This window comes from Nicotiana sylvestris, chromosome 5 (genome assembly GCF_000393655.2).
Source record: "Nicotiana sylvestris chromosome 5, ASM39365v2, whole genome shotgun sequence".
Taxonomy (NCBI): Eukaryota; Viridiplantae; Streptophyta; class Magnoliopsida; order Solanales; family Solanaceae; genus Nicotiana; species Nicotiana sylvestris.
Genome location: NC_091061.1, coordinates 126,918,561 through 126,946,459, shown reverse-complemented (window position 1 = coordinate 126,946,459; position 27,899 = coordinate 126,918,561). Strand labels below are relative to the sequence as shown.

The following is a 27,899-nucleotide window of genomic DNA, read 5'->3' as shown; positions in this document are numbered from 1 at the left end:
ACCAGCCCGTGACGGGCTCAGGAGGCCCACCAAGACCGGCCCACCAGGCCCATTAGGACCGCGGGCCCGGTCCGGTCCGGTTCAGGCCCGGCCCACCAAGCAGCATTAGTCGGATCACTAATTCATTGTGCTCTATTCAAGTTTGCATTAAGACGATTCATTATAGTCAGAGTATTTAAGTTGGTTGCTAAGTAGTAAGCACCACAATTCTCTTCCTTTATTTGAGCATGATCGGCTAATCTTTTTGGAGCACTCATAGCTACAACTACACTTATTTACAACCTTGAATGCATGATGTGTGGCCAAATATGTTAGGATAAAAGACGTGCATTATTTATGTTTATGTTTTAAGGTCAACCGATATGAAATTTTCATGAACTGACGGTGTATTTAACCCCACCCCAGCCTCAAAATGCTCCGTTCCTGATTCAGGAAATCAGTCATTCACACTCAGGTTCCAAGTCATGCATATATTTGTCACAATTCATGCATATTTCTTCTAGTAGAATAAACTCGGGTAACTGAGAAACAGGGTATCTACAACCCAAAAAAAGAAAAAGAGAAACACACAGGGAATAACACCGAAGAATTCAAACTCGTGAAAGAAGTTAAATAAATTGACAGTAAGAACAAGTCATGTTTTCAATATGTTAGACCAGGATGAACTTCCCAGCGCGAATGAGGATACAATCAAACAGCTACTGCAGCTTTATCAACTTCAAGTTTCTGAGGGGTATCTGTTGCGACTGTGGTTTTAACCTCTGATGCATCCTCATAAGCAGCTGCATGAACACCGAGTGCAGCTCGTCCAGATGGATCTAGATTCTTGGACCAAGCTGCGTCCCATTCTACTGCTTTTGCAGTGCTGCATGCCACACTTGGACCACCTGGAACTGTTTCCCTCGCAGCATTCTGCTCCAAATAATAGTTATCAATGTGATTACCTTTATCAACAAATATGAAGATAGAAGCGACCTTGTTAACAGAAGGAAGAAAAAGAAAACATTGTTTGGGACAAAATATCAAAAATTGAACATGAATAACAAGGAAAAGAAGACTATCTAAGACCCACCTTGGGGAAATATCGCTCAAAAATAGTTCTATAGTAGTATCCTTCCTTTGTCGTGGGTGTGTTATGCGGGTAAACGAAACTTGCATTCGCTAACATAGAATCAGAAACCTGGACCAAATATACGAGATGTGTTCAACAAAACCACAAAGGAAGGGATAAAGAATGGAAGAGGAGGGAAGAGAAAACAACTAAAAAGCTCACCAGTCTGCTTGCGTGATCCTTCAAACCATCAATCCAACTGTAGCCAACTCCATCACTGAACTGTTCCTTCTGCCTATACAAGATATGCTAAAAACGGAAAGCAGATGAAGATCAACTACTTGATCATAATGTCTTTTCAAACATCATTTTATTATATATATCACACACACATATATAGGTTTTACACATGCATGTGTTTTACGTGAATATATAAGTGAAAGGTGGGAGGAGTGTGTACATATAATACCCTTATATGTACAACAACAACAACAACAACATCCCAGTATAATCCCACCAATGGGGTCTGGGGAGGGTAATATGTACGCAGACCTTACCCCTACCCCGAGGGGCAGAGAGGCTGTTTCCAGGAGACCCTCGGCTCAAGAGAGCAACAAGAGACAATATATTAGTACTATCAATAGAGTCATAATAAATAACATAAAATACATAATATAAAATACCAGAATAACAACAATATAAGAAATATAGGAAATACGAAAAGGATGGAGAAAAGGGTGTGAGGTATACTAATATCCAACCTACACAGCCCTGCATCCGTTACCGATCAGTGGCATCCTAAGACTAACTCCTAAATGGCTAGTGTTACTCCAGTGCGCTGTAGTAATACTCACAGACTTCCCCCTAATCTACAACCTTAATGCTCGACCTCCACAATTCCCTGTCAAAGGCCATGTCCTCAGAAATCCTAAGTCGTGCTAGGTCCTGCCTAATCACCTCCCCCAATACTTCTTAGGTCTCCCTCTACCTCTCCTCATGCCCACCACAGCCAGTCGCTCACACCTCCTCACTGGCGCATCAGTGCTCCTCCTCTGAATGTGTCCGAACCATCTGAATCTTGCTTCCCGCATCTTGTCCTCCATGGGGGCCACGCCCACCTTATCTCGAATAACTTCATTCCTAATCTTGTTCATCCTTGTATGTCCGCACATCCACCTCAGCATCCTCATCTCTGCTACTTTCATCTTCTAGATGTGTGAATTTTTAACCGGCCAACACTCGGTCCCATGCAACATAGCAGGCCTAACCACTGCTCTGTAAAACTTACCTTTTAGTAACGGTGACACTTTCTTGTCACACAAGACTCCCGTTGCTAACCTCCACTTCATCCACCCTACCCATATACGATGTGTGACATCCTCGTCGATCTCCCCCGTCCCCTGAATAACTGACCCAAGGTACTTGAAACTACCCCTCTTAGGGATGACTTGTGAGTCGAGCCTCACTTCCACTCCTGCTTCCATCGGCTCGGCCCCAAAGTTGCACTCGAGATATTCCGTCTTCGTCCTGCTCAGCCTGAAACCTTTAGACTCAAGGGCATGTCTCCAAACCTCTAGCCTCTCGTTGACGCCGCGTCGTGTCTCGTCAATTAGGATTATGTCATCAGCAAATAACATGCACCATGGCACCTCCCCTTGAATATGATGCGTTATAGCATCCATCACCAAGGCAAATAGGAAAGGGTTGAACGCAGACCCTTGATGCAACCCCGTAACAACCGGAAAATGGTCGGAGTTGCCTCCTACTGTCCTAATTCGAGTCTTAGCTCCATCATACATGTCTTTAATCACCCTAATGCAGTCAACCGGGACCCTTTAACCTCTAGGCATCTCCATAGGACCTCCCTAGGAACCCTGTCGTACGCTTTCTCTAGATCAATAAACACCATGTGGAAATACCCTTATATGTGACACATATAATACACATCTCATACATTTGTGCATAAGTGTACACAATGTATTGGGAGTCTACTGCCTGTTTATGCAAATGAATAAACAAAGATTTTGATTTTGGACCTGATACAAGAAAACAAACAAACCTTTGGCAGATAAGGATTCTGATCATCGTCAAAAGCATTGCGTAGAACCCACTTTTCTATTCTTCCGAGATCAGGTCTGATCTGCAATGTTTCAAGAAAAGTTCTTCAGCATACTATAGTCACCGCAAAGAGATGCATTAATTTGTAATTAGGATTATACTAGATGTACAGATGAGATCAGCACATCAGCAACATTTTAATGAGGTTATGGGTATGAAGCCATTTTCTGTCCCATATATCAGACCCATTCAACTAACACTGACTTGTAATATGGAGATAAAATACTTGAGTGTACCTTCCATTGTTTTATTTGGCAGATATTCTCTAGACCTAACATAGATCGCAGCAAGTTTGAGTCTAGAAATAGCTTGCAGAACCTCAAAGGGGCCAAACAGAATTAATCAAGATCCAAAAACACTCTTCATCTATCCAGAGATAAACACAGGAAAGTCGGCACATCATGAATTCACGGTGGAACAACATTGAAAACTTTCTTATTTTTTAATAATGGTGGTTTTGAGTCAGCTCGTGTGCACCTGCACTGATCTACCAGGTACCTGCTAGCTCTAACTAGCTCATATACTAGTTAACTCTATCTACCAAGGCTTAAACGGATTAGAAGAGTTCACCTAGTATTTTTTTTAACCTCAGATTTGAACCCTGGTCTCCCATGACATTGAGGACTATTTTTTCTGCATAACTTGTGTCATTTTTGTGTAAAATGTCATTTTACCCCCTTCTTCCTTGAAGGAAAAAAAGAATCTCTCTTTTCAATTCTTTTTTTTTTTGGTGTGTGCGTGTGTGGGGGGGGGGGGGGAGGGGAATCACTGTAGGTTACCATTTTCGACTCTGGATCCATGTTCATCGCAACATTGACAAATTCTTTATCCAAGAAAGGTACACGAGCTTCAACACCCCAAGCTGAAGTGGATTTGTTGGCCCTCAAGCAATCATAAAGATGAAGTGCTTTAATCTGGATTAACATCAAAGCGTCCATCAGAGCAAGAAATAGTTCAAAGAAGTATTCTAGTAAAAATACAGTTACTTCCAATAATCCTGAATGACTGAAGAAATGACAATGAGATCCACCTTTCTACAAGTTTCTTGGTGAAACTCCTCTTTGTTGGGTGCCTTGTGGAAATATAAATAACCGCCAAAAATTTCATCAGAACCTTCACCAGATAGAACCATTTTCACACCCAAGGACTTTATCTTCCGAGACATGAGAAACATTGGTGTACTGGCTCTGATAGTGGTCACATCATATGTTTCAACATGATAAATGACTTCATCTAGTGCATCAATTCCTTCCTGATGTAGCAATAGAAAGAAGTAGATAGCCAATTTGACTTAAGCAGTTATACTCCTATAAGGAAAATCAGCATAGGATGTCTTTATGAAGAAAGTTACCTGCACAGTAAAGTGAAACTCATGGTGACGAGTTCCAAGGTAGTCTGCCACCTCTCTGGCAGCTTTCAGATCAGGAGAACCCTAAAGTCAAACAAAAGACAACCTTAATTACAATGACAAAAGCAAAAGAGAAAACAATATAAAAGAAAACAAAACACTAAAAGTATAAAAAGATGGATAAATCACTCATCTCCGAACTGCTCAATCACACCAAGTGGCTTTTCAACAAATCTCTAACTTTATTTCTGTCATTTTGGACAATAACATACCTACTGCATAAAGAACACTAAACACTTTCAATTGCACTAAGGTCTGCCAAATTTGGCATCGATAAGAGGTGTTGGAAGAATTTAGCACAAGAAATATTAGTGAAGCTATTAGAGATTTCGAAAGGATGTAGGTTTAAATTTATTTAAGTGTCACATTATATCACAACAATACCTGCTTTTTATAAAAGTTTATTAGCAATGAACTGTGATCAGTTCGAATCATTTTGTAAAGTTATACACTTGCAAATTTCAAACTCCCGCATGAATACAAGATAGTAGCACTTTTTCAGGAGGACGTGATAGCAGAAATAAACAAAATATTAACAAACCTTGCAACTGGAGTTACATTGCATGTCTCGGAGAGTAAGACCAAAAGACAACAACAACAACAACAACAACAACAACAACGACCCAGTATAATCCTACAAGTGGGGTCTGGGGAGGGTAATATGTACGCAGACCTTACCCTACCCCGAAGGGTAGAGAGGCTGTTTCCAGGAGACCCTCGGCTCAAAAAAAGCAACAGGAGCCGATATATTAGTACCATAAAAATGCATAATAAAATAATAGCATAATAAGAGATATGAAATACAAAGGCATATAATTGCAAAAAGAGAAAAAAAATCTACAATCAAGAGAAGGAAAGCCAGGATGGACCAAATTCATATCAGAATTAATCACAATGTCAAAAGGAAATTTCAGATTCAACTGTAAGATCATTTCCCAAAAAGGCATTTGGTATCTTTAATAATGAGAAATTCCATTTCCTTTTTACTATTTTCAGAAAATCCCTATATATGGAAAAGAAACAGCAATAATGGTCTAGAACTTCCATGTGAATTGGGATGATACAGCTAGCAATTCCCTAATCAGAGCAAGTTTACAAAAGGGAGCATCACCACCTTCAAGCCTACGCAAAAGGTATGCAACTGTGATCCCCATTGTCGCGCAGCTTCAGTATCAGCCAAATAACGGTTGGCCACTGCAGCAACAAGTGAAGAATCTAGTCCACCTGAGAGAAGCACACCAAATGGTACATCCGTCATAAGTCGCTTGACTACAGCCTGCATAAAGTAAAGGTTGGGAATAAAATTAACATCTAATGCACCAAATCAGTAGTAATACAAGGATAGTAGAGAGAGGTACATGAAAGATGAAAATTGCGGGAAAAACTATTGCATATTTCACATACGGTAGTATAATTTGCATGTGAAGGTAAAAAAGAATTGATAAAGATTGAAATAAAATATCATGTAAAGTCTATGCAAAAAAAAAGGACAGCCCGGTGCACTAAGCTCCCGTTATGCGCGGGGTCCGGGGAAGGGTCGGACCACAAGGGTCGATTGTATGCAGCCTTACCCTACATTTCTGCAAGAGGCTGTTTCCACGGCTTGAACCCGTGACCTCCTGGTCACATGGCAGCAACTTTACCAGTTACGCCAAGACTCCCCTTCAACATATATCACAAAGTGTTATTAACATTTTATCATTTTCTTTTGATAAAGAAGGTTTATTTATAGGCAAGAGTATTACAAAGAAGAGGACAATCAAAATAAGCACAATACATCAAGGAAATTCAGCGCCCAGTCAGTCAAGGGGATATGTGTCCTCAAAAAACCAAAGGCTTTTGATGAAGTTCAAAATATAACAAAGTGGCACCTAAATATTATGTACAACTCAGAAACAAGCGACATCCAAAATAGAATGACCTTCTCAAAAGCTTTCCGTAAGACAAGGTGATCATATGGAGTAGAAGGAATGGTTTCTGAGTACCATGGTGGGTTGTACCATCTTCTGAGTCCTCCTGCACCCATAATATACTTGAGAAATAGCATGAATAGTTCTTGAAAGTAAACATTTGAAAGGATGACTTTGGTAATGATGACGATTTAAATAGTCCCTCCATGCCAAAGACGAGGTTCACTTTTTGTCCATCCAAAAGAATTTACCTTTCACCTCAAATGATGAACTTCCCCATCCCAATCTCCAAGGGCATAAGCAAATATAAAAAAATACTCGTTTAATTTTTTATGAGGGTATTGAACACACACAGTTTAAGATGCTAACATGAGTTGTTTAAGGAAGAAAATATTAAAGTAGTGGAAATAGTTAGTTTAATACATCAAAAAGTTTAGTGTACGGAGATCAAAAAATGTTGTCAAACTTTTAAAACGTTCCAAAATGAAAAAGAAGTCATATAACAGATGAATTGGTGTTCTATTTACGGGCTCCCTCTAGATTAACAAAAACTCAATAGAGCTTCTCTCCTGTAATGTTTCATTACGCTGATGTTCCTTTATCTAGGACAAATAGAACCTCTGTTTAAGGTCGACATGTTCTTCACTGCTACATCAAGTTTAAACATTGTAAATGCATTAAAAAATGGTGTTATATTGCAGTCTCACAATTTTTTTATTTGCAGAGGGACTAGAAAGTAATATAAAATCTGCTCAGCCAGTACATCAGTACAAAGTCAGAGGATTTTATATTAACCGACATTATCAAAAGTACATCACTCTAGCATCCCAAATATCCTAAAAGATTCATTAAGCTCCACTGGTTATCCTAAAAGTTATTTTATTGCAAATTTGTAATAATTACATGTAATTACTCCTTTGGTTGATCAAGAGATAACAATTACACCATCAATAAGGGTTTCAAGACTGTTTCCGACAGGGTCCTAAAGTAAATCTGAAATAAATAGCAAAAGTACGCTGATCGTATAGGAAACATGATCAACTATCAACATAAATGAAGCACAAGCTCAGAAATGAGCTTCGTATGGGCATACCATTTTTGCTTGAATAAATGTGACCGGGAAGGAAACTAACAAATCGTTCACAGTCATCACTTAAGGCTTTCATCTCTGAAGAAAACCATACAGACCCTGCATAAAAAATAATATTTATTTCAGGTCATTGCTTGCATATGCATAGCCAAAGTTGTTTAAAACTGAACTTGCGCAGTCAATATTACATGATCAAATAGAAGCTTCTGTTATTTTCTCTACATGCAGAAAGAGCTGAAAGCAAATTGTGGAAAGATAAAAATTATAGACACTTACAATAAAGCAGAATACATCAGCAGTTGTTTAGACCGACTACTAAAACAACTCATCAAAGCAAAGCAAACATGTCTGTCCACTTCAATGTGCAAGGATCCAAAGGTCAAGGAGCAGGATTCTACCTTAAGTTTCTCCCTTTTTCCTTTGAAGCGAAACATGTAACACTAAACACACAAAATTTCTACCTAAGGCATAAAGGAGGAGTTCAGGATCAGTCAGGCTTTGTTGCAATCAGCATGAATACAAAGTGTGGTCCAATATACATGGGTTAAGCACACCAGAAAGATAGATGGACAGAACTTGGAAGGACTAACACATTAAACTCGTAAAGAGTGAAGAGCAAGATCAATCAGAAAATGAAATGACATGTGAGCTTGATGTTCATTAACATTCTCACCACCGGAGAGTCACATAACCTCATCCATTAACAGCAAATAGAGAAAAATTGTCACAATATAAGAGTATCCAGAAAAGAAAAAAAACTATCTTCATTACAGCTACAACTACAGTGCAGGCACCCAAGGATGTGGCCAAGTGGTCAATGAAGTAGGATGAGAACCATGAGGTTACTAGTGTTAAGTAGTTAGTCATGTTTAGTGTCCCACATCGGGAAGTAGATACCTATTATTATGTAATTACTGTATATAAATAGGGTTGTACAACACTTTAATCAATATAATATATTTTTCTCCCGTGCATTCTCACATGGTATCAGAGCGGCAGTGAGAAAACATCCGGGGAAAAAAAAAACCAGCCGTCGCCGTGCTTCAATTCCGGTGACCTTTTAGGGCTATTTTTCGTCAAAACCAATTTCATCGGTGTTGTGCAAAAACCAACACCACCACAAGGTCCCCCAACTTCCGGCGACCAAACCCCAGCGAACACCTCTGTCATAAGCCGCCTCACGCACCGCCACGCGCCGATCGGAGACAGTCTTCTCCGGCGAGATCTACTCCACGCACCAGCGCATGGAGCCCGTTCCGTCAATTTTTTCAGAAAAACTCCTTTAGGTTAGTCTGATCGCTCTACCATTCCGAGCCTGCCCATATTTTTATTTTTTGATTCCGAGCACTTTGAAAATTTTCCGGCAACTACAGTAGTTTTCCGGCAGTTTTTGGGCAACCACAGTTGATTCTTTGTTTTATTTGGTGCTAATTTGCTAGATCTCTTTTCAATCCAATAATGTCTTTGGGAGTGGATGTATTTGGGTCTAAAAACACGAGTTCTGGAAGTTCTGCTATTATGATTACCTCAGAACCTTTAATGAGAAGTTCAAACTACTTAGCTTGGGCTTCTTCTGTCGAGTTGTGTTGTAAAGGTCAAGGAGTTCAAGATCATTTAACAAAAAAGGCTAGCGAAGGTGATGAAAAGGCCAAAACACTTTTGAAGAAGGTCGATGCTCAGTTATGTAGTATCCTGTGGCAATCTATTGATTCCAAGTTGATGCCCTTGTTCCGTCCATTCCAGACATGTTATTTAGTTTGGGAAAAGGCTCGTACTTTATACACTAATGACATATCTCGTTTCTATGATGTAATATCGCGAATGACAAGCTTGAAGAAACAGGAATTGGATATGTCTACTTACTAGGGGACAAGTACAGGCAATCATGGAAGAATTTGAGACGTTGATGCCAGTTTCTGCTAGTATTAAAAAGCAACAAGAGCAACGACAGAAGATGTTTCTAGTTCTTACACTTGATGGACTCCCTAATGACCTTGATTCAGTACGTGACCAGATTTTGGCTAGTCCGACTGTCCCCACAGTTGATGAATTATTCTCTCGATTACTTCGCCTTGCTGCAGCACCAAGTCACCCAGTGAGCTCATCACAGAGACCTGACTCATCTGTTCTCGTATCCCAGTAAGTGAACAATCGGGCATCTCAAACTATGGAGAATAGACGAGGAGGAGGTCGTTTTGGAAGATCTAGACCCAAGTGCTCTTATTGTCATAAACTTGGACACACTCGTGACGTGTGCTATTCTTTACATGGTCGTCCACCCAAAAATGCTTATGTTGCTCAGACCGAGACTATAGGTAACCGGGTATTTTCTTTATCGGAAGGGGAGTATAATAAGTTCCTTCAGTATCGAGCAAGTAAGCAGACATCTCCACAAGTAGCCTCTGTTGCTCAGACTGATGCTTTTGTTGCTGGTAATTCTTTTGCTTGTGTTTCCCAGTCTAGTACTCTTGGACAATGGGTTGTGGACTCAACCGCTTCTGATCATATCTCTGGTAATAAATCACTTTTGTCAAATATTGCGTATTCACAGTCTCTTTCCACTGTTACTTTAGCCAACGGGTCTCAAACTAAAGCAAAAGGAGTTGGACAAGCGAATCCCCTACCCTCTGTCACTCTAGATTCCGTTCTTTATGTCCCTGGTTGTCCTTTTAATCTTGCATCTGTTAGTCGTTTGACTTGTGCCCTCCATTGTGGTATATATTTTATTAATGATTCTTTTATTATGCAGGACCGCAGTACGGACAGACGATTGGAACAGGACTTGAATTAGAAGGCCTTTACTACCTTAACCCACTCAATTCCTCCAAGGCATGTCTAGTTACAGATCCTCCGGACCTAATTCACAGATGTTTAGGACATCCAAGCTTCAGAAGATAGTGCCTAGTTTATCTACATTAGAGTGTGAGTCATGTCAGCTCGGGAAACATACCTGAGCCTCCTTTCCTCGTAGTATTGAGAGTCATGCATAGTCTGTTTTTTCTTTAGTTCATTCTGATATATGGGGTCATAGTAGAGTCAACTCAACCTTGGGATTTCGTTAGTTTGATAGTTTCATTGATGATCATTCAAGATGTACTTGGATTTTCTTAATGAAAGATCGTTCTGAGTTGTTTTCTATATTCCAGAATTTTTGTGATGAAATTAAAAATCAATTTGGTGTTTCTATTCGCACTTTTCGCAGTGATAATGCCTTAGAATATTTATCCTCTCAATTTTAGCACTTTATGACTTCTCAAGGAATTATTCATCAGACCTCTTGTCCTTATACCCCTCAGCAAAATGGGGTTGCAGAGAGAAAGAATAGGCACATCATTGAAACTGCTCGCACACTTCTCATTGAATCTCATGTTCCGTTGCGTTTTTTAGGCGATACAGTTCTCACAGCTTGTTATTTGGTTAATCGGATGCCTTCATCTCCCATCCAGAATCAGATTCCGTATGCAGTATTGTTTCCCAGTCACCCTTATACTCTGTTCCTCCTCGTGTTTTGGGGAGCTCTTGTTTCGTTCATAATTTAGCCCCTAGGAAAGATAAGTTAGCTCCTCGTACTCTCAAGTATGTCTTCCTTGGTTATTCTCGTGTTCAAAAGGGATATCGTTGTTACTCACTTGATTTTCGTAATTACTTTATGTCATCTGACGTCACATTTTTTGAGTCTAAACCTTTCTTTACCTCTTCTGACCACCTTGATATATCTGAGGTCTTACCTATACCGACCTTTAAAGAGCTTACTATAGCTCCTCCTTCACCTTCCGCCACATAAGTCTTACCCATTCCAACCGTTGGGGAGTCTAGTGTGGCTCCTCCTAGATTCCCCGCCACCGGAACACCACTCTTGACATATCATCGTCGTCCGCACCCAGCATCAGGCCCAACTGATTCACATCCTACACTTGACCCTGCTCCTACTGCGGACTTGTCTCTTCCTAGTACACCGATTGCACTTCGGAAAGGTGTATGATCCACTCTTAATCTTAATCCTCATTATGTCGATTTAAGTTATCATCGTCTGTCATCACCTCATTATGCTTTTATATCATCTTTGTCAATTGTTTCTATCCCAAAGTCTACAGGTGAGGCACTATCTCATCCAGGATGGCGACAAACTATGATTGAGGAGATGTCTGCTTTACATGTGAGTGGCACTTGGAAGCTTGTTCCTCTTCCTTCAAGTAAGTCTATTGTTGGTTATCGTTGGGTTTATGCAGTCAAAGTCAGCCCGGATGGCCAAGTTGATCGTCTTAAGGCTCGTCTTGTTGCAAAAGGATACACTCAGATTTTTGGGCTTGATTATAGTGACACTCTCTCCCGTGGCTAAAGTAGCATCGGTTGTCTCTTCTTGTTCATGGTTGTTGTACGTCAATGACCTCTTTATCAGTTAGACACTAAGAATGCTTTCCTCCACGGTGATCTTGAGGAAGAAATTTATATGGAGCAATCACCTGGTTTTGTTGCTTAAGGGAAGTCTAGTGGTCTTGTATGCCGATTGCGCAGGTCACTATATGGTTTGAAACAGTTCCCTCGAGCTTGGTTTGGTAAGTTCAGCATAATTATTCAGGAGTTCGGCATGACTCGTAGTGAAGCGGATCACTCTGTGCTTTATCGACATTCTGCTCCTAATCTGTATATTTATCTGGTGGTTTATGTTTTTTTTTAGAATGGTAACAAATTATATAAAAGATTAAAAATATTTACAGGAGATAGTGTAAGCCACAATCAGACCCCAAAAGATCTGCAACTGCCTTGCCTATTCTAATCGATTACATTTCTTCTAGCAAATCTAGTAAAGAATGTACATCCTCCCTATAGCTCTCTTTGCACCAAAAATGAAATAACAAAAAACAATTAAGCTTAATTTTCTGGTAAGAGGCTAAGAGCTAGGCCTATCTTCAAAAACTCTGCATTCTTTTCCTTCCATATGACCCACCAGATACAAGCAGGAACTACTTTCCACCATTTCTTCTGTTTAATATTTGCCCCTCCATTGTTCCAGCTACTGAGAAGAGACGCAGTGTTATTGGGCATTGTCCAGGATATTCCAGCCAAATTGAGATAGAAATGCCAAAGTTGAGTGGTATGTTGATGATATTATTATTATTGGCAATGATCAAGATGGTATTACTAATCTGAAGCAGCATCTCTTTCAGCACTTCCAGACTAAGGATCTGGGCAGATTGAAGTATTTTCTAGGTATTGAGGTCGCTCAGTCTAGCTCAGGTATTGTTATTTCACAGCGGAAATATGCCTTAGACATTCTTGAGGAGACTGGAATGATGGGTTGTAGACCAGTTGACACTTCTATGGATCCGAATGCTAAGCTTCTGCATGGACAGGGGGAGCATCTTAGAGATCCTACGAGATAGAGGAGGTTGGTTGGCAAATTAAATTACCACACAGTGACTAGACCTAATATTTCTTTTCCGGTGAGTGTTGCAAGTTAGTTTATGGTTTCTCCCTGTGATAGTCACTGGGATGCAGTTGTTCGCATTCTTCGGTATATAAAGTCAGCTCCAGGCAAAGGGTTACGATTTGAGGATCGAGGCCACGAGCAGATTGTTGGGTACACAGATGCTGATTGGGCAGGATTACCTGCTGATTGACGTTCTACGTCTGGATATTGTGTTCTAGTAGGAGGTAATTTAGTCTCTTGGAAGAGCAAGAAACAGAATGTAGTTGCTCGATCTAGCGCCGAAGCCGAATATCGGGCCATGGTTGTGGCAACGTGTGATTCTAGTTTGGATCAAGCAGTTGCTCAAGGAGTTGAAGTTCGGAGAAATCAGCAAGATGGAACTGGTGTGTGATAATCAAGCTGCTCTTCATATTGCGTCAAATCCGGTGTTCTATGAAAGGACTAAACACATTGAGATCGACTGTCACTTTGTTAGAGAAAAAATACTCTCAAGAGATATTGTTACAAAGTTTGTAAAGTCGAATGATTAGCTAGCAGATATTTTCACTAAGTCTCTTACTGGTTCTCGTATTAGTTACATCTGTAACAAGCTCGATACATATGATTTATATGCACCGGCTTGAGGGGGATTGTTAAGTAGTTAGTCATGTCTAGTGTCCCACATCGGGAAGTAGATACCTATTATTATGTAATTACTGTATCTAAATAGGGTTGTACAACACTTTAATCAATATAATATATTTTTCCCCCGTGCATTCTCACAACTAGTTATTTCTCATTTGAGCTTTCATGCATTTCATCAATCATTTTATTTGATTCTTACATATAAAAGCTCAAATGAGAAATAACTCTAGTTACTATATGTGCAATCATTCGTAGCGTTTGGATGAAGAAAATATCATCATTGTGAAACTTCCGACAACTATCAAATCTGTCCCAAGTTTATTTGCCTTCCTAAGGAGTTGCACTTAACCCAACACCAAACCTAGACACGAAGGCTTCGTGCCAACATACCCGAATAAACCACGTCCATGTCGGAGCTTTCACTCACCCTTACGTGCTTGTGATAGTCGTGTTCCCTAACAAGAGGATAGTGTCTCTAATTACATATTCAATGGTGCAACTGGTAAACCTCTTTCCTATCCTCGACTCCATCCACTACCCATTATTTCCTTATAAATCAAAAACGAAATCAAAACCTTTGATTCCAACCCCTTTCTCCCTTTGTTTCCAAGTTCCTGACAGCAACCAAAGAAGTCCTCACCTTCCCAACCCTATTATCCCTGTAGCCCTAGTATATTCTTGTCAATAAGACATTTCTCTATCATATCCATCATAAAATGCCTAGGAACTACGGGAAGCACTTGAGTACCTGGTGGTCTCAAATAGAGGCAACTCCCTTCATCAAAACTTGCTCTATATATACTGGCTCCTCCTTTGATACCTCTAACTCAATTGAAACAACCTCCTTTGATTGGTAGGTAACAGTTTGCCTATCTTTATCGGCAACTATCTTTATCAGCAAGAATTGAAATGTTCTTGAACTGAAAACTGATGTAGTGAGTCTATCAGGTGTCAACTGGATAAACTCTTTTGATCCATATTCTTCTTTAGTTCCACTTGTCTCACTGACTCCAAAACCAGGGGTTGCGTCGGCAGTAGAATGTCCAGCCTCCTTTCCATTATCATAATTTTCTTGATTTATCCGGATTGACGAAGTTTTCTGTTGATCTCTCTTGAAAGTCGGAGCTTACATGATTTGGCTAGACTCATTACAAGACTAGGCCATTTTTTGTGTTTGAGGCTCTCTCTGCATGCTCGCTTTTCCTCCTCGCAAACAATCACTTTGTTTAGGCTAGGTGTAGTTTGTTCAAATGTTTGGGCTTCTCCTTCACCTGTTTCTTTGTCAAGTCTTTATTTAGCAACCTTTTGGGGGACCAAAACGAGGCCCGACATTTATTAACGCATTTTGGACCAATTTAAAATTTGAACCAGATCTACACTAGCCTTACCGTGCTAAATTTTGCAGATTATCTATTAGCACTTTAGTAGACATCTTCTAGATTTTGTTCCTGGTTCCTTCTCACGCAATGATTGTTGACGGCTTCACCTTACTTAATATGAAATAATGAAAAATTCTACCAGTGTAACCTTACTTTAGTTCACCTGACGATGGATGGAGATGCCTAGAAGTTGGGGCCAATTCCATTCCCATCTTTGACAAAAGCCATAATGGAACTGTTCATTTCTAGCAAAACTTAGCGCCGGCACCTTCCTTCGATCCTTCAATGTTCTTATCCCCTAACATATCAGGGCCATGATCAATTTCAGGAAATCCTCCACCAGTATCCCAATTCAGGGAACTAGTCCAGGCATCCTGGACGGCAAAGAAAGCCTACAATACTCACCATTTTAAATCCTTTTCTTCCTCCTAGACAACTAGTTCTGAATGCCCAAATATCAAGTAGTAGATAGGCCTTTTTTATCCATAGCAACGCTCCCTCAAGAATACAATATGTTTCCGACTCTAATGACAGTTGTAAAAGCAACAGTGCCTACCATGCTCAACCCCAACCAGAAACTTCTACATGCTAGGTGCCAAGTCAAATATTGCACCTGTTGATCCTCTTCATTGAAATTAACATACGACTTCACAAAATTTTCTATTCTGCTTTTTTAAAATCAATTATTTCTTCTCTTCTCTGTTTCTCCTCCGGTCATTAAAAATGTTCCTCAACCATTGACATTTACTGTCAAGTGATAAATCCAGCAAGGTTGCTGCCTCCTCATAGTACTTCAAAACAAACACGGATAAGTTGCTTTTTCTACCGATCAGTGTTCAGAGTTCCTTAGTCGCACCTCACAATGTTGTATAGTTGGCCTTAGGTAATGTCGGCCTAACTCTATATGTGTTATTCACTGGAATGATAGATAACTGAAGATTAGGTTGAACTAGCTAAGACAGATGTTCTTGGTACATTGTTGATCTACAGCGGCAAGAAAACATGTACTATGCACTATTATACATCATTTGTTTGTAACAACAGCATGAGACCAGCATTATAGTAGGTAGGGGTGTCAATGGATATTCGAAAATCGACTAAACCGACCGAACCGTACCGCACCGAACCGATTTTTAGGTTTCTTTTTAAGAAACCGTAGGTTTTTATATAAATCTACAACCGCACCGATAATTAGGGTAGGTTTTTTATTTTATAAAAATAAACCGAAAAAATACAGAACCATACCGAATAAATTTTACATGTAGAAAATATATTTATTTAGTAAGTTTAAAAATAATAATGCAATAAATTTTCTTTGAGCCTTGGAATTATGAAAATTATTACAAGCCAACAAGTAATTAAACTCAAAATACTAATTCCTAAAACCTATTATGCTACTTCTACTTAAACTAAATTATTTCAAGTATCTTTATTAGCAAGACACAAAGTATTCTAGCGATTATGAGTAGCAAACTACAATGAATTGAATATGTTTCCTTTCATATAATTTAGATTTATCTTTTTGAATATTTAATCTTCTATAGACTTTATTCTTGAGTCCTACCTTGGTATATCTTTCAACTCGTGTGATTAATATTTTCTTTGTCTTTGTTTGATTTCTTTTACGCTGTTGTAGAATAGTTGATGGATCTATATTCTAGCCATCTTTCTTTTCTTTTTTTTTAATTCATCACCCTTTAAACAGTAAAAATATCTAGAGAGTTTTGCTAAGTCCTATAAAAGAATGTATGTTATTGCAATTCTACTTCTACTGGTGAATTTTACATGATATTAAAAAATACCGAAAATTAACCGAACCGTACCGATACCGAAGAGAAACCGACATGATTGGGACGGTTTCAAAAAGTCTAATTTTGGTTATACATAATAGAATAACCTAAAAATTGGTATGGTACAAATTTTATAAAATAACCGGCCGAACCGAACCATTGACACCCCTAATAGTAGGCAAAACAACAAAGATACATCAGTCAAATAAAAAACAAGGAAACAACAAAGGAACTTCATATAGCTCACGGGCTATTTATTAAAAGGACAATATACCAAAAATTATGAAATGGAACAATTACATACCATCAAGACCCCATCCCATATAAAGGGGTGTAATGCCAATTGCATCCCGAGCAGCAATGAAACTTTTATCACGGGTGTCAAGAAGCACAAAGGAGAACATTCCATCCAACATGTGAACGAAGTCTTCTCCATAGTCTTCATACTGCGATAGGTAGATTGCGGAGTTCAAGTACCATAAGAAAGAAATTATGACAAAAAATCTCATTCTCCTACTACAATCCACCTTTTTCGCTTTTGATGAAAAATTTGAGTCATGGTATTTTGAAATCATTCTGCGCACAGAAACTGAGAAGTCATGTATAGTTATCTAAATATATTCTGAAAGTACTTACAAGATGTGCAATAACTTCACAGTCACTGCCAGTTCGAAACTGGTGGGACTTCAGCTTTTCCCGTAAGTCTCTATGGTTATATATCTCCCCGTTAACCTAAAAGCAAAAAGAATAGGATATCAATATATGGAAGAAGATCAGAGTAGTCCAATCAAGAAGGATCCTGAAAAGTATGAATTAGTTTTAGGTATTTGACAAGGGTAGTTTATCTAAACAACAAAATGACAGAATTATATCTTCTGCAAGCTTTTGTCCGGCACATTTGATCTTCTGAATATCAATCCAAACAATGTAATCATGCATATTATTCCTTTAACCTAAGACAACTTATAAGATTTAAAGTACGAGGGTGAAACCATCTAATTGGCTGTACTTTCAGACATCAATTCTTTAAAAACTAAAATATATATTCTGAAACTACATAAAATATACTATAAGTCACAGTCAAAGAAAAAAGGTATAAAAAAGAAATTGAAAAATTGGTAGTCAAAAGAAACACTATTTGACACTCTAAATAGTAATAGAGTCATGTCAAATTGGACAGTGGCAGTGCTTACAAGTTGCTTTAACCACGTTTTATGTTACTGCTACACATCTCCTAGAGAAATTGAGCCGTAAATTCTGCTTCGATTTCAAGCATACAAAGGCTATTTGGTCTTTTGTTAAAAGGTAATGAAGTCACTATTTGCAAAAGGGAAGGCCAGAGTCATCCTGGTAAAAAAAAAAAGCACAAGGAAAATACAGGAGAATAAATTTGGGAAAGCAACCATTTTCAGGAAGTGAACAAAAACTTTTAGAAAAGGAGATGTCCTTCAAAAAGTTCAATCAGATGAATTGACATTATCCTGAAAAATGTGAGAAGCTCACCCAATTTATTACTTTCTCTTCAGTCAAACTCACACAATTTATTACTTAATCGTCCACTTCAACAGACTTTGCAGAAGCACAAATGTTTTGGTGTTACACTACTTATTAATATAAATGTGGCTGCAAGGAGAGATTTATTCATTCTAGTGTGAATCTGTTTTGGGATATAGCAATGAGGATAGAGGGCATCTTATTAGGAAGGGAGATAGCAACTAGACCCAAGATTTCTGTCTGCTCTATGTCAAAAATAATATTTTTATGTCTAAGACCATGTTAGATTGTGTGGCTTCACCTCATATAAAACGATTAATTGCCAGCAGGAAGAAATTTGCTTACTCATGTTTTCTCAACCTACTATTTTCGGAAGACTCTAGGCCTTCCAAGCAGTGTTAAAACACAATAAATTTTGAGATGATGAAAGACATAAAATACGCAGCAAAAAAACAGCCACATTTCTGAAAGCATTCATCAGCTACACTAATAGTTGAGGGAAAGCATGACTGTTATGGTGTAACACTACCCTAAAGCTTACATGTTCTTCACATAATTCTCTTATAACCACTTCAGCAAGGAAAGAAGAAAAGGTCCTCCTCTAAATTCAGTCATTCATTTTTCAGATCTACTATTTCAATATTTTGCTAATTCATATTTCCATTTACTCCATCGTTCTCAAAAAATACCAAATTAGGCACCCAAACAAGTTTGTGCTCTGTATCTAATACATTGTTGCTGATAAGTCAATTAAAGTACCGCCTAGCCCTTCACCTCAACATTTTAAAGGTCATAAAATGGAAAAACAATTTATTTTCGGCATTGCAAAATGTCAAAATATAAAATAAGTCAAGAAAGTGAAACACATGGGAAGGGGATTTGGTTAAGTTGCCTAAATAGCTGTACTGCTAGACGACCCAGAGATCTTTCAAATGAGCTGAGTAAATATTGATAACAGTAGAGGAAATTCTCCGTATTCACCTAGTCAATCGCCTAGTTACTTTACCGCATATGTTCCAAATATGTAAGAACTAAAAATTTCGAAATCACAAATTGTTTATTCCGATTTTCCTGTTAAGATCCATTCAAAGTAGAGGAAATTTATCCTACGAGAAAAGTTTGTACTATAGAAGATCAAAACGCACAAATATTGTCCAAAGTCCATGTACCGGTAATATCTAAGAAAAAATATAATAAATATTTCCATACCGCGACAACAATGGTCTTGTCCTCGTTGTAAAGTGGCTGATCTCCAGAAGTTGGGTCTACTATTGCCAACCGTTGATGAGCAAGATAACAGTCATCATGGCTATGCAATCCACTCCAATCAGGTCCTCTGTGGCGTAATCTACACTTGCCAGACATCACATCAAAGACAAATCAGGATAATTTCACGTCTGTAGCAATGTAGAATATGGTACTGTAGTAAAGCTACCGCTTATCATACTTCAAAGCAAAGCCCAGAGAATTTGGATTAACAGCCCAACCCAAGATCAACTAAAGAGGCAAAGATAGGCACTTTACATGTGAGAATTAAGAGTTGAAAAATGTGATACGAAAGATCAGGGTTAACACCATGGGTAAGAAGTATGCCCCAACAAGCAGAAGATAATGGTCAGCATCTGTTAAAAGGGGATGAACACGTGTCGGTAAGTTGAAAAGCAAGCCAGGTAGAGGCCAAATGGTGATTGCTGGGAATTTCCTTTACATAACCAATTTCTAAGAATTTCTTCAGGAAAAGAAATCGTGGTTCTCAGGAAGTAAAAGTTGTCCAGAGGTAAAGAACTAAACATGTGGCATCAACTGGGATCATGACAGATCAAACGAGATGACAGCAACTGATTTTTTAGAGGGTAGCACAAGAAAAGGGGCACACGCTTTTTAAATGAGGAAAATCAAACTGAGAAGATGGGGAACTGAGGATGACGAAACAGAAGCAACAAAGAATAGTGGTTCACAAAAAACAAAATAGAGATTGGACAGCGAACCATGCATTACTACAAGGGAAAAAAACAGTCAACGCATCAGAATACTTGAAAGGCAGTAATAAGCAGATAATTTCAGACTCGGAAAAGCAGAAAGGCTTTTGGGAGGTATTTTGTGGGGTCAGATGAAAAGAAAGCAAGAGAATTGATAAAACAATTTGAAAATGCGTGCAAGAAGATAGTGAACTAAGTGAGAGGAGAATCAACCAAGTAGAAGGACAGGAATAAGCAAGAACGCTTATCAGAAACGCTGGAAATGTGAAGTCTATATGCAAAGGAAGCAGCTTTCGGAATGCTGGAAATGCAATTTCTATAGTGCAAAAGAAGTAAAACACAGACAAGCAGAAAATTTAAATTGACTTCTAGTTAGTCTACCCCTTGAGTTTGTTCACATACTGACACCTTTTAAGGTTCTTTTAATATCTTCTTATCAAACAAATGCAAATTGTTGAATTGTTGACCGCCTCATCTAAAAGCTTAAGCTGTTAGAAAGGGACAATTCTATTTGTTTAATTATGCCAAGACGTCCCCTAACATGCCAGCCAAGCACGTGGAAATTTTTTATGAAGGGTGGCATGAGATTTGAACTAGGAAAAATTGTCTGCTATATTATCATGATAAATTTTGTGATTATCTGCTCTAAAAGCTAAGGATATTAGAAAGAACACGCTTTTATATACTTAACTATGCTTTCAACACATTTCCTAATTTGGAAACAGTTGGAAAAACCTCATTAGCTAAGTAATTACATAACAATAATATAATAATAATAATAATATAATAATAATAATAATAATAATAATAATAACAATAACAATAATAATAATGCATGCTCACTACTAAAAGTTCTCAAGGCCCTATTCTTTAAAATATAAACTTCTCTTCACTCCTCCCCTCTCCTCCACCACTCTAACTCTCACACCACCACCACCACCACCACCCCCTCGGACTTCCACAGCTACAAAGGCTTGTTTCGTTGGTGTTACAGCTTACCATGAGAACAATCCTACCCACTCTGGAGCCCTCCCAAAGAAATTCTTTACGGAGCCAAAGGATAAAGCCCTAAGAGGCAACCTACTTTGTCGAGAGTCACAGCTATCATACTATTAGCTCAGCTTAGCAGCTTGACCAACTCTATATGAATGCACATAATGACTGAAGCAATGTTTTTTATGAGAAATGACTGAAGCAATTATCTTTCTAGACCTGCCCCCTCCTAGTTCTACTTCTTTCAAGTGTGAAGTTCCCAGAAGATGCTTAATCGCAGACACTAAATTAGACTTAGGCCTTGTATAGAAAGTCATTCTGTATGGAAAAAGAGAAGTTCTTTAGAGGAAAAAAATATTCCGTTCTCCCTTTACTAATTGACCAGTAAACGCTTCTCAATTATTGGAAATTTTCAGAAAACACAGGAAGAGTTAACTAGTTAATTATATCACTATATTGTAGATTGGTTTTTCAATTCTTGAGAAACAACACTAGAAAACAAAAGGAAGACATTTGGTATAATATGCCCCAAAGCAGACTAGATTTTCCTCCATCGATTAACTGAGATGTAAGTGCTACAAAGCTGAGTCTAGTGTGAAAAGGATGGTATTATCATCTTGACATCACCTAAGAGCAGCATATCATGCCTTAAACAACACATACCACCAATTTCACAGTGACATACTCTCCTTTGAGATAAAGCTATTTTTTAGCCAGGTTTTACCAGCGAATCGAACGGGGATTCAAGTTTCCAGAGATATTTCACTGTCATTCTGAATTTGATCTACTAGCAGTATTACTAATAGCCATCACTTCGTGTTTTAAAGCGCTGAAGCGATGCAGAGCGAGGGGTTAACCACATATCATAAGAACCATAAAAATGCCAAATTTTCTCGAGGAAATCAAATGTCATATATTTGAGAGATTCAAAAGAGAAATCCATACAAAAAACGCTGATTATAAATTGACAAAAATAAATCGAAGACCACGAGAAAGCGAACAAGTTCACGAATAGCAAATCCAAAACACATGCATACCATTGACACCCCAGAAGAATAAGAATGCTGTAGAAAATCGGAAAGCAATAAAAAGAAGAAACCTTCTGGAAAGTTCGATGATTCGGGAACGCTTGGCCTGAGAGTTATCAATGCAACCAAAAACAGCTAGTATTCCACACATGGCTCGCTCTCTCTCTCTCTGATGAAATGAGAGATAACTGTTGTGACTGCTGTTAGAATGAAAGGGGAGGCTGCTGACTCAGAGCTTGTTATATACAGTAACTGTTGAGCTTGAATCTGAGCCGTTAATTCTCCGACTATTTTTGGAAAGATTCCAGCCTTTTAATTTAATTTAATTATTAGGGTTTAAATTTTAAAAGCGCTGTTTAAGATTCGTGCTGGCGGGTCCCATGTAGGATCAGTGGCTCCAGCCTTTATACAATGATCTGTTTGCTAAAACTCTTTGCGATTTGTTTTTATAGCTAACGTTGAAATACACAAAGATTAAGCTTAGACATAACAAATAGCTTGAATCCCCTCATCTTTTTTTAAAAAACTTTTCATATTCCATTTCTTTATTCTTAATTTTTCCATTCCTCTCTATATGTGCATCCTCTCTATTTATCTGAAATATTTGTAATTGTTTTGCCAATGATCGTTGCGATATGAGAGGCGAATATAGTGTTTTACCGACAGGTTCAACTGAATCAATAGCTTTTGATGCGGAGTAAAAATTTATTAAAACTGTAAAAATAGTATATATGAAATTATAACTTTAAAAATATAATGGCTTTAATGCTAAAAACCTTAAATGTTGAACCCAAAGAATTTAAATTTTGAATCCGCCTCTAGTGATATGAAAGATGTATTGTCTTATTTTCTTACTAGGGGCCACAAAAAATAAACTAAGTACTAAAAATTATGTCTATATTAATAAAATTTAACCAATACATTACGACACTGTATTTCCACTTCACAAGTCTTGTTTATTAGGTAGTTACAGTTTACATGTCAACTGTCATGCAACATCTAACAAGTATACTACAACTAACTATCTATTTTAGTGCAACGTATGATCTCACACGTATTTCCAATAGCAATTTTTATGTTAGGGATTATTTTATGAATATCTTTTTCTATGTTACTTGCTTTACTTTTAAATTCGACTTTTGATACTTATACAGTTATGTTGTGATTTTTTAAGCGAAGTGTCTGTTTGAGATAAATATTATATAAGTTATTAATGAATCATTTTTCATAACGATTTCAACATTTTTTTCGACTAGCTTGTTACATTTGGTATATATTTGATGAAATTTTGTTATAACAATCTGACTTATTTAACTACGTACAAAAATTCGATGAAATCAAAAATTTATTTACAATCATTACTTATGTAAATACAAAGCTCACAGTTCTAAGTAAATCTTACGAAAATTAATAATTTGTTGATTCCTTATTTAGTTTTACGATATTTACTAGCCAAATTAGCTTTCGTAGTCAGTGAAAAATTATGAGTATGTGAGAAACTACTTAAAAGAGACCGAGCTTAAAAAAAAAAGAGAAGATAAAAGGGATACATTAATTTGAAAATATTGGACTAAAATTTATGTCCAATGATCATTGGATTTTTTTTGAGTCATAAGGGAGTAAAAGGTTTATGAATGTCGTATTGTCCCTTGGGTGACTTATATGGTCATATAACACATGAGACGTGACCAATTGTTTATTGGTCGAGGGACCAATTTGAACAAATTTTTGGTCTTTTCGAGAGATGAGTTCCATATTCAACATAGCTCCAAATTTCATGATTTGACTGTTCATGCACATCGTTTTTTTTTTTTTTTTTTTTTTTGCTTTATGTTTTTTCTGTCGTCGCTAGTCAAATAATAATTTTTTCATGTCTAATCAAACAGGGTACAACTTCGTGCTATATTAATTCACTATCTTGTTTTAATTGTTTACAACTCTATCAAGATTATATTGACATGATTTTGTGCTATATTTATTTTACATGTCTTGTAATCTTGTTCATATTCACAAATTCTACTAGATTGGCATAACTTTGTTATATATTCATTCTATATATTTTGTTTAATTGATCACAAATTTTACCAAATTGGCATGACTTTACACTATACGGACATGCCATGATAATTCACAAACTCTGCCTACTTGGCATGACTTTGTATTTGTTTGATTATATACCAAACTCTACCATATTAGTGTGACTTCGTGATCTGCATTTGGCTTATCCGTTAAATTACTCACACAAATCTACATGATTGGCATAATTTGTCTATGTTGTAAAATTGAGTGTTCAACAAATTTGCAATCCTAGTTTTAAGCAACTCACCTCAAATCTAGCCAAATGATCTCAAACTTGAAACCAAGCTTTCAAACACCAGCAGAAAGGATCTTCAATCACCAATTTAATCAAATAACACAAAATTAACAAGTCTTCTTCAACATTTTCTAAGGACCAACAATGAAATTTTGAAATTTTTAAAAGAAAACATTAAATTAGTGTATAAACTAAAAATGTAAGCACAAATAATTAACATTCAAATAATTTTAATAATAATTAATCATAACCTTCAATTTTCAACCACCAAATAGAAATTAAAGCTTTCAAAATTGAAGAACTGTGGTTGATTTTGGTTTGTAAAAAAAAAAAAGATGAAGAAGGAGTGGAAGGGTATCATAGTCCAGAAATTGTTCATTAAACTTAAAAATGTCAGTTTCATACTTTTATCAAAATCAAGGATAAAAAATAAATATCAGTCACATAAAGGGGCAACCGGTGCAAATTTTTGAATTAAAACAATATAGTATAAAATGAACCAAAATAATATATTTGAGGCGAGGAGGTAGAATGACACGAGTTTTGAATAAAATTTTCGGGGAAAATAAATTGTTGAAATAATTTCAAATTCAACGTACAATAGAAAGGGATCGTTTGGTTCAAAATCAGAATCTATATGGGACAAGTTATACCAAGACTTTATTATAAAATTTAGCTACCTCCAATTAAACCAAGATAAATTTAAGGGATGATTTCAGAGACCTTCCTTAGGTTTAGTTTCATCACTGACCTTCCTTGTATTTTACGATATTACGCTTACTTCTCTCATTTGATTCCCTTGTAACAACTTTTAAATGTATTTTTAATTAATATAAAAAATTGATTTGACTAATTTGTCCTTTATATTTGAATTAATTTCATAAACATATTTATTTAAATTCATGTCATTGTCTTCCTCGATATCTCACTCATCTCACCACTACCACTCACAAACCTCTTATCACATACGATTCAACCATCACCATCACCATCACCATCACCTTGGATCATATCTCAGAAAACATCCTAAGAAGAGTTCAATCTGAGCTTGTTCCCATGGCTCTGGTGTGTCTGTAATGAATCTTACATCGTGAAAAGAATTCATCTCCGTTATTCAAAAGGCTAAATTAGTTTGCGTACTTTTTGAAATTCTAGAAAATTATGTCGTTTTGTCAATCAAGGATGAAAAACAAAGTTAATAATTCGAAAATAATGGGTCGTTGTCTAGGCATTAGTAAACTTAAACAGCCCACAATTTTCTATAATTAAAAACATCAGATCTTTTGGGTTGATTTTGCTCTAGTATCTTGTGCTTATTAATCATAGCCTTTGAACCAATTAGTAAGAAGAATAATATGGAGTTGTGCTTTAGAAATGTAGAATTGCCTCTACTGTGGCTTTTGCATGTGCCAAAACTCAGGGGTGGTGTGGTAGGATGTATAAGAATAATGCGGAATAAGGTGTATTAGTAATGCATAGATTAGTAATGCAAGCATTAGTTGTGCATATATTATTTCTTATCTACTCTTTGGTGTGGTGTATTAAAATTATAATGCATTGTATAATTTTTAAGAAAAATAGTTATTTACAAAAATGTCTTCCATATTCTCTAGCTTTAAAGGATTTTAAGGACAATTTTGTCTTTAAACATACTAATGCATGCATTAATAGCCTTGGTATTACTAATGTCATGGTTTTCTATGCATTACTAATGCATAGAATAATACCAAGTATGATGTGTATTAGTTATACACATGTTGAAAAAATGTACCAAGCAAGGTATTAATAATGCATAGAGCAATGCTTGCATTATTTTTTCTAATACCTCCTACCAAACGACCCTTCAGTGTAATAGAAATTCGAGGCACGACTCAGAAGAGGAAATGCCTTTTTGTGAACATTTTAGTTTGTTAATTTTTTTATTGTTTTAAAAAGAATCTGTACTCTTTTTTTTTTGTTAAAAAGATAAACATATTATAAATACTTATAACGTACACAAGAGTTTGTAGGATGCATAAGTTGCATCAGTTGAAGAGAACTAGAGTTAGATAATATGTCCCCCTTATGGAAATGATTGTCATACACATAAACTGGATTTGTTACTACAATACTACTACTAAACACAATACTAGTTAGGGAACTACTATTACATAGCATATTTGTTGATTTGAGCAGTCTACTTCTAAGCATTCCATCTTGATCTTGCTGGTAAAAAGGCGTGACAAAAGGTGGAGGACTTCCAAAAAGTATACAACTATCTGCCGCATGCATTGCTCCATATTTAGCTAGACAGTCTGCAACAAAGTTTTGCTCTCTGTAGATGCTTTGGATCTTTGGATTATCCAGTTGTAGGAGTAATAACCTGCAATCATTGATTAAATTAGTGTATTGCATTGTAGGTGTATTTAACATACCAAGTATTGCAGTTGCATCTGTTTCGATGGTTAGTGGTGTGAGTTGATGTTGGATAGCAATTTTTAGCCCCATGAGAAGTGCCAGCAGTTCTGTCTGAACACTAGAGCCATGTTGTGTTCTTCCTGCAAATACTATAATCCATTTGCAATGTTGACTGCGAAACAACCCACCAATACCACATTTATTGTGAGTGTAGGATGAAGATCCATCAATGTTTAACTTTAAAAAATGTCAGTTCGGTGGATACCATTTGATATATAGAGGTAGTAATGAGGTATTTCTTTTTGTAGGATTTGTGAGATAATAAAATTCAGCAGCCTGTTTGTATAGTAAAGGAACACTTGACTTAAGTTTTTGACGATCAAAATAGTTTTTATTTTTTATAGACCATAACTGCCACAAAGCAAAAGGCAAGATTATGGAAGATGGGATGTGACAATAGGAGGATAAAGGCTGTTTATGTATAAAGTTGTGTAACCAAGATGTACGAGCAATTAGAGGTGGAGTACTGATTTGTGTAGTGGATATATTAATAGCAGCCCAAAGTGCAATAGCATTATGACACTCAAAAAAAATATGGTTTATAGTTTCAGGGACCATATGACATTGTGTGCATAGGGATGAATTAATAATGCCTAATTTATGTAAATAAGAAGTTGTAGGGAGTCTTTCATGACATATTAACCATAAGAAGAAAGAAAGTTTGGGTAGTATATGAAGTTTCCAAATCCACTTATAGTTAATAACCTCATTATTTATTGGTTGATTAAGTCCACTTATGAGAGTATGGTACATAGATTTCACAGAGAATAACCTATTTGGTGTAATTGCCCAATATAATTTGTCATAAGTGATGGGCACCAGTGGTATATAGA

The 27,899-nt window shown here is 37.1% G+C and overlaps 1 protein-coding gene across 2 annotated transcripts; it reads right to left on the bottom strand.

The window, feature by feature from the left end:
• Positions 1-471: 471 nt before the first annotated feature.
• Positions 472-22,517, bottom strand: LOC104211620 (asparagine synthetase [glutamine-hydrolyzing] 2). 2 transcript variants are annotated; one of them, XM_009760709.2, is made up of 14 exons: positions 22,367-22,517; positions 19,505-19,643; positions 17,438-17,533; positions 17,106-17,247; positions 7,581-7,676; positions 6,499-6,593; positions 5,692-5,853; positions 4,521-4,601; positions 4,200-4,421; positions 3,949-4,083; positions 3,111-3,191; positions 1,274-1,360; positions 1,073-1,180; positions 472-944 (listed from the first exon to the last, which is right to left on the bottom strand). In XM_009760709.2, exons 1-14 carry the CDS (start codon positions 22,444-22,446, stop codon positions 849-851), a joined length of 1,620 nt encoding a protein of 539 aa, XP_009759011.1. In that variant the 5' UTR covers positions 22,447-22,517; the 3' UTR covers positions 472-848. The 2 variants fall into 2 exon arrangements, with proteins under 2 accessions (XP_009759011.1, XP_009759010.1); XM_009760708.2 differs by having other exon boundaries at positions 472-912.
• Positions 22,518-27,899: the final 5,382 nt, after the last annotated feature.